The 11,364-nt window shown below is 46.0% G+C and overlaps 1 protein-coding gene across 1 annotated transcript; it reads left to right on the top strand.

Moving 5' to 3' along the window:
- The first annotated feature begins 5,450 nt into the window (after nucleotides 1-5,450).
- LOC143989242 (E3 ubiquitin/ISG15 ligase TRIM25-like) lies at nucleotides 5,451-7,775 on the top strand. Its single transcript, XM_077489313.1, is given in 2 exon segments — nucleotides 5,451-7,241; nucleotides 7,243-7,775. Coding segments are annotated over 2 exon segments (1,647 nt in total). The 5' UTR covers nucleotides 5,451-5,667; the 3' UTR covers nucleotides 7,316-7,775.
- Nucleotides 7,776-11,364: the final 3,589 nt, after the last annotated feature.

The raw sequence follows: 11,364 nt of genomic DNA, 5'->3' as shown, positions 1-11,364 counted from the left end.
TGATTGTAAAATATATGAGACCTCTTTCTATTGTAGACGGTCAAGGATTTCGTGAGATGATCAACACGTTTTACCCAGGATACACGCTTCCCTCCAGGTCCCATTTCACTAAGCTGATGGAGAAGAAATATGAGGAGAATTTTGAAAGATTGAAAGCATCACTCAAAGATGTGAAATCAAAAATAGCTCTCACCACAGACGCATGGACCAGTATTGCCACAGAGGCATACTTGGGTGTCACATGCCACCTCATCAATGAAGACTGGATTCTTACATCGTACAATCTGACCACTATGAAGATAAACATTGCTAACTGGGTGGAAAAAGCAGCTGAAAAGTTTGAGATAACCATGGCCAATGGAAATGTAGTTTTCCATGATAACGCTGCAAATGTTGTCGCTGCTCTGCGTATTTTGGAAGAAAAGCATGGCATCTCTTCTCTCAGGTGCGCTGGTCATACATTGTAGTTAGTTGTCAACCATGCCCTAAAGGGATCCCCAGATCAGCAAGACACTGAGGGCTGCAAAGTGCCTTGTGGACCAATTTGCGAGACAGCAGCAGTCAAAGCTTTCCAAAGTGTTGTTGCACAGGAGATGACATCAAGATGGGAGCGGGAAACTAATTCAGAGATGATGGTGGAGAAAATATATGTCTTATTGCAGCAGCCCTGGACCCCAGATTCTACAAACTAAAATTCCTGCCAGCAGAGGACAGTTTAAAAATTCACCTCAAGGTCCAAGCTCTTGCTCTTGAAGTGAAAAGAAGATATGAGGAAGAGCAAACGCAACATCGATGTGGGGAACAACGGTCAGCCAGTGCAGACATGACATTTTCTGAGAAGAGGCAAGTGTCTCTGTTAGACACTTTGCTCGGTTTTTCAGATTCAGATGACCACCACAGTAATGGCGAGGATGACACTGGACACATCCAAGATCAAGAAACCCACAGTGAAGTTGTGCGGAATGAGATACACATGTATTTCAGTGAGCAGGCTATTCTAAAGGAAGAAAATCCGCTGAAATGGTGGAAGGAAAATGAAAAGAGATTTCCCATCTTGGCCAGGCTGGCAAAGAGTTACTTGTCTGTGCCTGCAACATCAACCCCATCTGAAAGGCTTTTCTCAGTTGCTGGCAACATTGTGACTAAAAAAAGAGCAAGCCTAACATCAGAGCATGTCGATATGCTAACCTTCCTCCATTGCAATGCTAAAATATAGCATTGCAATGGAGTAAGTAACATAGGCCCCCAACCTTTTGCACTCATGCACTGTTCTTGTTTGGCTGTATTTATGTTGAGATGGCTGCCTTCAGTTTGCACTGTAATGGCAATTATTTTTGCACTGTTGAGCAGTGCTTTTGTTGGGCTTGGTTCCTTCCTTGAAAACTGTTTTACATTACAATTACAAGTAACACACAACAAAAATACTGCTCAATCAACACTCTACAATAACACTATGTAATGATTACAATTACATAGTGTTATTGTATGTTGACCAGCATTTTTGTGGTGTTACTTTATAAACAACAACACTTTAAAGTGGAGGGCCACCCTGAAAAAAAAAAATACTAAAAATTACAAAAAAATCAAAAAAAAAAAATGAAAAATAATTTTTTTTTTACTTACCAGAAATGCCTGTTGCTAGGCACATAATCCTAATCTTCCTCTTCCTCTTCCGTGGAGATGTTCTTTTTTCTCTCCTCGTCGCGTTGTCTTCTGGGTAATGGGTCGCGCTGTGTTCTGGGAACTGTGTGTTCCAGAACACAGCGCGTCCCATTCACAAAGCGCTGCGCGACTCGCGCATGCGCAGTAGGAAACGGGCAGTGAAGCCGCAAGGCTCCACTGCCTGTTTCCCTTAGAAGGAATGGCGGCACCGGGACCCGAGAGCCGAGGGATGGGTCGGCCTCGGGCGGCCGACATCGCAGGCGCCCTGGACAGGTAAGTGTGTTTATTAAGTCAGCAGCTGCAGTGTTTGCAGCTGCTGACTTTTAATTTTTTTTTTTTTTTAAACGGCCCTCCGCTTTAAGTCAACAGGCACAATGCCATATAAATTCTGCCTAACACTTTGCAAAAGATGCATTCTGAAGGCATTATGTGGTTGAGTAGCAAGGTTACCACATAATGGCTTCTGAGTGCATCTTTTGCAAAGTGATATGCCGCGTACACACGGTCGAACTGTTTGACGTACTTAGCCTGTTGAAACACATTTCAGCGGACAATCCACTCGTGTGTGGGCTTCAGCGGACTTTTTCAGCGTGCAGTCCGGAGTACTAAGAATTTCGGATTTTCCAAAAATCTGTCCGTCGTACTTTGGTTTCAGCGGACAATACGGTCGTCAGTATGCTAGTTCGACGGACTAAGAATGGCGCATGCCCAGAAAGGATTTACATGGTGGAAGGGTGCTTTGCTGTGTCTTGGACTTCCTATTTCTAGTCCCGTCGTACGTGCTGTACACGTCATCGCGCAAGCTTTCGACGGACTGTTTGTGTATCCGTGTGTGGTCAAGTCCGTTCAGTGGAAACTACGACGGATTGTCCGTCGGATTGTATGACGGACTAAGTACGCCATACAATCCGCTCGTGTGTACGCGGCATTAGGCAGAATTTATATGGCATTTTCATGCCTCGTGTCCTTTTATTTTTTAGCACTTTATTTTTGTATATGTCTTTCATGTGTTTTTGTACACACAGTGTTGAGCAGCAGTGTTGAGCAGCAGTGCAGAGCAGCGGTGCTTTTGTTGCACTTTTATATGGCATTTTTTAATGCTTATGGCTCTGAATTAATGGCAATTCCATTATTCATGCGTAATGCTAAAGTGTTGTTTACATTTTATTTTTGGCACTTTTTTATACTGTAAAAACTTTACCACATTGAAGTATTTTTTTGGAAAACATGTAATAAAATTTGAAATATTATATTAGAAGTTGTACTAGATTAAGTCAAAAAATAAATAAAAATAATTGCTATAGTTGATGACTAATCGAAAAAATAATCGATAGATTAGTCTACAGACAAACTAATCGTTAGTTGCAGCTCTAGTATACACTGCACAAATCAGCCACACAGACTGACAGGCACACAACTGGGTGGGGGGGTTAGTCATAGAAGCTGCTAAAAAGGAAACTCTGGACTTAAGATGTAAAATCACACTCCTTTCTAAAAAAGAAACAGTCCATTTATATGCAAGATACATGGCAGCACATATGACGGGCACATGACTGAATATGGGTTCAGTTACACAAACTGAATGGGGTCACACAGACAGATTAAAACAGTTCAAGAATGTAAAAAGCTCTCCCTTAGACAAGCCACTCATACCTTTTGCTAAACACACAAAAAAACTTTAAATAAAACATTGTTTTTAGTTTCTGTTAAAAATGTTTGCAAATAAGTAATATTCTTCATTATGTGCACTGATGATGCTGAACAAATAGGCAACGATAGGCACTGATGAGGCTGCACTAGTGGGTACTGATAAGGCTGCACTGGTGTCTACTGATGAGGCGGCACTTGATGGGCACTGATGAAGCTGCACTGCTGGGCACTGATAGGCAGCACTGCTGGGCACTGATAGGGTTGCACTAATAAGCCCTCACCTATAACTGGCCTTTGCTTATAAAGCCAGTTATAGGTGGGGGCAGTGGCCATTTTTTTTCTATTGTTGGAATATTGGTGAGGGGGTGCACTGGACACTTTTGGCAACATATCCACCTTCTGGAGCTCTGGAGTAGATAAAGCAGTTCCTTAGTTCCTCAGCCCTTCCAAGGGTTTCCCATCTTTACCAATAATCAGTGGTGTCGCCGTGGGGGGGGGGGGGGGTGCGTGCTGACGGTGGCTGGAGCCCTAAGTGGGTCCCCAAAAAGTCACGGGTCTCTGGCATGCGCGGTTCTATTATTAGCCCCAAGCCCGAGAGTAGGCGCTGCAGGCTCCAGAAGGCAGGAATTACAATGCGGCCGCCACGCCACTATGAGAAGATCCCCACTCAGCGCTCGGCTCTCCTCTTCTCTCCTCTCGTGTGTCATGGCTCTGGCTGCCTGCTGTCTACGGGAGGAGGTCACATCACCTGAAGTCAGGTAGGTCAATGTATCATGTCAGTGTGGGTCAGTGTATGTCAGGTAGGTCTGCGTATGTCAGGTAGGTCAGTGTGGGTCAGGTAGGTCAGTGTATGTCAGGTAGGTGAATGTAATGGTCAGTGTATGTCAGGTAGGTGACTGTAATGGTCAGTGTATGTCAGGTAGGTGATTGTATGTCAGGAAGGTGAGTGCAATGGTCAGTGTATGTCAGGTAGGTCAGTGTGGGTCAGGTAAGTGAGTGTAATGGTCAGTGTATGTCAGATAGGTCAGTGTATGTCAGGAAGGTGAGTGTAATGGTCAGTGTATGTCAGCTAGGTGAGTGTAATGGTCAGTGTATGTCAGGTAGGTCAGTGTATGTCAGGAAGGTGAGTGTAATGGTCAGTGTATGTCAGCTAGGTGAGTGTAAGGGTCAGTGTATGTCAGCTAGGTGAGTGTAAGGGTCAGTGTATGTCAGCTAGGTGAGTGTAATGGTCAGTGTATGTCAGGTAGGTCAGTGTGGGTCAGTGTATGTCAGGAAAGTGAGTGTAATGGTCAGTGTAGGTCAGTGTGGATCAGTGTATGTCAGGTAGGTGAGTGTAATGGTCAGTGTATGTCAGGTCGGTCAGTGCGCTTCAGGTAGGTAACACACATCGCCCCCCCCCCCCGGTGCTGGGCTTGGACTTCGGGCTGAAGCCCCTGTTTTTTTTTGCCACCTAGCAACGTCCCCTACCAATAGGTATACCTTCTGCTCTACATCCCCTGTGCACCCCACCTGTACCCTGCATTCCCTAGACTGCTGCCCTGTGCACCCCACCTGTACCCTGCATTCCCTAGACTACTGCCCTGTGCACCCCACCTGTACCCTACATTCCCTAGACTGCTGCCCTGTGCACCCCACCTGTACCCTGCATTCCCTAGACTACTGCCCTGTGCACCCCACCTGTACCCTGCATTCCCTAGACTGCTGCCCTGTGCACCCCACCTGTATCCTGCATTCCCTAGACTTCTGCCCTGTGCACCCCACCTGTATCCTGCATTCCCTAAACTGCTGCCCTGTGCACCCCACCTGTACTCTGCATTCCCTAGACTACTGCCCTGTGCACCACTTTGTTCCTCATAAACATTATTACCCCTGTGTAGCTGTAAGCCCAGCATCCCAATGCTTTTAGACACCCCTGTACTCTTGTGTCCCAGGAACTCAATAACCCAGTGTTGTAAGTATCTTTTCCCAGTATTTCTGCCTATCTGTAAGCCCTGCACCCCAATGCTGCACAAAACCCTTGCCATTCCTGTGAGTCCTGTATTCTGTGCTTTTCCAGATTTTGTCTCTATTCCTTCCTTGTACACGGTCAGATGTCGCCTGCACAGATCACACTATCCAGCACACAGGCTGCATGGGGGGTTCACAATTCCACCCATTCAGAACAGCCCCCTCCATGGCAGGCAGATCATCAGCAAATCTGTAGGTCTTTGGCAATAGCATCAGTAAATTCTTGGATGAATTGATCAGCAGATCTCTCCCCTCCCTCCTGTTCTGCACACAGTGATATCTCCTCCTCTGTCTCCCTCCCTCTGACACACATCTATTTGGTTTTGTTTCTCTCCTCTGCAGTCAGCGATGGCGTCTTCTGATGCAAGGAACGAGCTGGACTGTTCCATCTGTCTGAACATTGATACTAATCCTGTGACACTGAGATGTGGGCACAGCTTCTGCCAGGAATGTATAGAAGATGTTCTGGATACACAGAGGAGGTCCGGAGTTTATAGCTGTCCTGAATGCAGAGAAGAGTTCCAGGAGCGGCCTGAACTTAGCAGGGATATAACACTGCGCAACATAATGGAGCGCGTCCAATCTACCGAGCCAGAGAAGGAGGAGGAGGAGAGCCAGATCTTCTGTACGTACTGTATTCACTCTCCTGCACCTGCTGTTAAATATTGTCTAATGTGTGAAGCTTCTCTGTGTGATGACCATCTGAGAGTCCACAGCAAGTCATCCCAACATGTCCTATCTGACCTCACCACTCCCCAGAAGAACAGGAAATGCTCCGTCCATGAGAAGATTCTGGAGTATTACTGCACCGAGGACTCGGCCTGTCTCTGTGGGTCCTGCAGGCTGCATGGAGACCATCAGGAACACCAGGTGGAGGCACTGGAGGAGGCCTCTGAGAAGAGGAAGGGGAACCTGACCAATGCTCTGCAGAAGTTGATGAAAAGGAGAGAGGAGATGGAGGAAAGCATCAAGAGTCTGCAGAAGTACAAGAGAAAAGTGCAAGACGGTTCAGATGTTGTAACCAAGAGAGTCATGACCCTATTTAGAGACATCAGAAGACAACTGGACATCCTGGAGAGGAGAGTTCTTAAAGAGATAATTATGAAAGCAGAGAGAGTCTCATTCCCGGCCTCAGATTTAATCCAGGATCTGGAGATAAAGAAGGACGAGCTGTCTAGGAAGATACATCACATCGAGGAGATATGTAAGATGACAGATTCACTGAGTGTTTTACAGGAATCAGACACGGGTGACTTGTGTGATACTGAGGATGGAGATGAGGAGGACAAAGAGAGATGTGATAAACTCCTCCATGGTGGGGAGGAACTGATTGCGGCTGAGATCTTGCCCCTACTACATACAGGATTATATGATATAATAACAGGGGTAAATAAAGGGATACATATACCAGAACCTGAAGAAATAACACTGGATGAAGACACGGCTAATAATTATATATATATTTCCAATGACAAGAAGGCCGCACGCAAGGTAGCAGAAAGCCTAAACCGCCCTCAATCACCAAAGAGACCCATGGGAGTGATACCTCAAGTGATGAGCAGTCAGATCTTCTCCTCAGGGAGACATTACTGGGATGTGGATGTTGGGGGATCATCAGACTGGAAAGTTGGGATTTGTTACCCCAGTATACTTAAGATCGGAACCTATACAGAAATTGGACATAATCCCATGTCCTGGTGTCTAGAGAGCAAGTCGAATCAGCTATCAGCAAAACATGACAAAAAATCCATGACTTTACCTGATAATTTAATAACCAAAGTCAGAATAAATCTGGATTATGAGGCCGGCCAGTTCTCTCTTTATGAGTTGGGTATCCCGATCCGACACCTCCACACCTTCACCGCCTTCTTCACCGAGCCCCTCCATGCCGTGTTTTATGTAAAGGAAGGTTGTATAAAGATATGTCGAGGGAAACAGGAAGTGTGACAAAATTGACCCCAAGACTGGTGACCTCACCGGTGTCCTGACTGGTTGACCTAAGGTCCTACAGTATATAATTCCTACTGGCAGAACGTCGCGGTCACTGACAAGTCAGATTTTGGACTACAGCTCCCAGCATGCCTCAGAGTCCTAACATGTCTGCACAAGTCTTATCAATCGGTGCAACATGGTTTAAGAGAATATTCAATTTTTAATTAAACACGTAGATAAGGTAACTGATATATAATCCATATTGTAATGCGATGTTATCAATCTTTGAGCTCAGAATGCTTCTACCTAAAACCTTTTTAATTCTCAATCACCTTCATTGACAGTACACTTATCCGTATCTTATCCGTATCTTATCCGTATGTGAATCTCCAATAACATTTGATCGAATGCTTTCAAATGTATACAGTTGACCTCGAAGAGCTTGTTCCCTATTCTAATGCATGCCATTTATTATAATGTACTGTATGTCATTATCAAAGTAAATCTGTTGTTTTCCCCTTTCAGGACAAAGTAACCGGTTATCTTACAAGGTTGTATATCCACTTAAGGACCAAGCCTATGTGTTGTTTACAAGTTAAAATCTTTCTTTTTTTTGCTAGAAAATGACTTAGAACCGCCAAACATTCTATATATATATTTTTTTTTTCAGACACCCTAGAGAATAAAATGGCGGTTGTTGCAAAACTTTATGTCACAACGCAGCGGGCTTACAAACGCAATTTTTTGGTGAAAAAAAAAATGTAATTTAAAAAAAAAAAAAGAACACATTAAAGTTAACCCAATTTTTTTTTTTTTATATATTATTAAAGATGTTATGGGAAAGTTCCCCCAGGAAGGGGTTCTTCGGCAGCCGAGTAAATGGGTACAATAAATTCGAAGAAAATTTAGGTTTGGTGCATTATTTTAAAAGTTTTATTGTTCACATATAAAAAATTCCATGAGAATTAAAATAGTTTTTGTATGTGAACAATAAAACTTTTGTAGTAATGCACCAAACCTAAATATTCTTTGAATTATTGTACCCATTTACTTGGCTGCCGAAAAACCCCTTCCTGGGGGGGAGGGGGGGGGGGACTTTCCCAAAATATATTATTTGGGGTGAGCAGCAACTTTATTTCTCCTCATATGTGTCTTTCCCATGTTATATTATGAAAGATAATGTTACGCTGAGTAAATTGATACCCAAAATGTCATGCTTCACATGTGTGGTTTGAACACTGTTTTTAAATGCGGGCGTGACTTACGTATATGCATCCACTTTTGCGCATGAGCTCGGAGGGACAGGGCGCTTTAAAAAATGTTTACTTCATATTTATTTTTACACTGTCCTTTAAAAAAAAAAAAAAAAAAATGGGGTCACTTTTATTCCTATTGCAAGGATTATAAACATCCCTTGTAATAGAAAAAAAGAAGCATGACAGGACCTCTTTAATGTGAGATCTGGGGTGAAAAAGTCCTCAGATCTCATATTTACACTTCAAAGTAATAAAAAAAAAAAGTTTCTCTTTTTTTAAATGGTCCCTTTAAGGCCGTTAGGCGGAAGTGATGTTTGACTTCGCTGCCGTCATCCAATAGTATGGAGTCGAGTGGGGGCAATCATTCCCTCACTCGATCTCTTGCCTACCAGGGGATAGGATCGGATTGTCTCATGACCTAGACGTGGCGAGAGCGGGGGTGGGCACCTCTACTGCCGCTGATAAAAGTGATCCTGCGGTGAATCCGCCACTGAGACCACTTTTATCTTAAAGTGGACCACCCGCTGTCGAAAAAAATACCAGGGTTATGGCAGCTATCTGCTGCCATAACAACGGTATCTAACGTCAAAGGATTGGCGTATATCGACGGCGGGCGGCCCGCAAGTGGACAGCTCACCTTCTCTCCTGACTTGCACAACTAATGAAAAATGTGGTACTTTGGGGGCAGTCATGTCAATCCACATGTGTATACCTGAGAACCTTTTGAAGTGCCCAAGCCAAGTGATTTCTGTAGGAGGAGAAGATGGTGGCCAATGAAGGTGGATGGATGTTGAAGGGGGGGGGGGTGTGTTCGTGGTGGCCAATGCAGGTGAGTGAATATTGCAGGGGGGTGTTCATGGTGGACAATGCAGGCGAATGAATGTTGAAGGGGGGGTGTTCGTGGTGGCCAATGCAAGTGAGTGAATGTTGAAGGGGGGGGGTGTTCGTGGTGGCCAATGCAGGTGAGTGAATATTGAAGGGGGGTGTTGTTCGTGGTGACCAATGCAGGTGAGTGAATGTTGAAGGGGGAGTGTTCGTGGTGGCCAATGAAGGTGGTAGGATGTTGAAGGGGGGAGGTTCATGGTGGCCAATGCAGGTGATTGAATGTTGAAGGGGGGAGGTTCGTGGTGGCCAATGCAAGTGAGTGAATGTTGAAGGGGGGGGGGTGTTCGTGGTGGCCAATGCAGGTGAGTGAATATTGAAGGGGGGTGTTGTTCGTGGTGACCAATGCAGGTGAGTGAATGTTGAAGGGGGAGTGTTCGTGGTGGCCAATGAAGGTGGTAGGATGTTGAAGGGGGGAGGTTCATGGTGGCCAATGCAGGTGATTGAATGTTGAAGGGGGGAGGTTCGTGGTGGCCAATGCAGGTGAGTGAATGTTGAAGGGGGAGTGTTTGTGGTGGCCCATGAAGTTGGGTGGATGTTGAAGGGGGGAGGTTTGTGGTGGCCATTGCAGGTAAGTGAATGTTGAAGGGGTAGTATTTGTGGTGGCCAATGAAGGTGGGTGGATGTTGAGGGGGTGGATGTTCGTGGTGACCAATGCAGGTGAGTGAATGTTGAAGGGGGGGTGCTTGTGGTGGCCAATGAAGGTGAGTGGATGTTGAAGGGGGGAGGTTCATGGTGGCCAATGCAGGTGAGTGAATGTTGAAGGGGGAGTGTTCGTGGTGGCCAATGAAGGTGGGTGGATGTTGAAGGGGGGAGGTTCATGGTGACCAATGCAGGTGAGTGAATGTTGAAGGGGGGAGGTTCGTGGTGGCCAATGCAGGTGAGTGAATGTTGAAGGGGGAGTGTTCGTGGTGGCAAATGAAGGTGGGTGGATGTTGAAGGGGGAGGTTCATGGTGGCCAATGCAGGTGAGTGAATGTTGAAGGGGGAGTGTTTGTGGTGGTCAATGAAGGTGGGTGGATGTTAAGGGGGGTGGGTGTTCGTGGTGACCAATGCAGGTGAATGAATGTTGAAGGGGGTGTTTGTGGTGGCCAATGAAGGTGGGTGGATGTTGAAGAGGGGATGTTCATGGTGGCCAATGAAGGGGGGATGTTTGTGGTAGCCAATGAAGGTGGGTGGATGTTGAAGGGGGGGAGTTTCATGGGGGCCAATGCAGGTGAGTGAATTTTGAAGGGGGAGTGTTCGTGGTGGCCAATGAAGATGGGTGGATGTTGAAGGGGGGAGGTTCATGGTGGCCTAAGCAGGTGAGTGAATGTTAAAGGGGGGGAGGTTCGTGGTGGCCAATGCAGGTGAGTGAATGTTGAAGGGGAAGTGTTTGTGGTGGCCAGTGAAGGTGGGTGGATGTTAAGGGGGGGGGTGGATGTTCGTGGTGACCAATGCAGGTGAGTGAATGTTGAAGGGGAGATGTTCATGGTGGCCAATGAAGGTGGGTGGATGTTGAAGGGGGGGATGTTCGTGGTGGCCAATGAAGGTGGGTGGATGTTGAAGGGGGGATATTCGTGGTGGCCAATGAAGGTGGGTGGATGTTGAAGAGGGGATGTTCGTGGTGGCCAATGAAGGTGGGTGGATGTTGAAGGGGGGATGGTCGTGGTGGCCAATGAAGGTGGGTGGACGTGGAAGGGGGGGATGTTCATGGTGGCCAATGAAGGTGGGTGGACGTTGAAGGGGGGGACAGGGGCGGACTGGCCAATGGGCCCCATACCACTAGGGGGCCCCATCATGGTTGCCAGCCTCAGTAAAAACAGGGACAGTATGTAAAAATCTGTGTTTTTTTTACATCTGTCTACGAAATGTCCCTACATGTACCGACATCCTTTTGGTCTAAAAATCCAGAGATTATAGCTGCCCCACCTCTCCAGTACCTTCTCAGCCAACAGAAACATGTCTGTGTATACTGTGTGATTGTATACTGTGTG

The sequence above is a fragment of the Lithobates pipiens genome, unplaced genomic scaffold, assembly GCF_037356315.1.
Source record: "Lithobates pipiens isolate NorthernLeopardFrog02 unplaced genomic scaffold, aLitPip1_a1.2 Scaffold_18, whole genome shotgun sequence".
Classification (NCBI taxonomy): Eukaryota; Metazoa; Chordata; class Amphibia; order Anura; family Ranidae; genus Lithobates; species Lithobates pipiens.
This window is presented reverse-complemented; position numbering and strand designations above follow the sequence as displayed.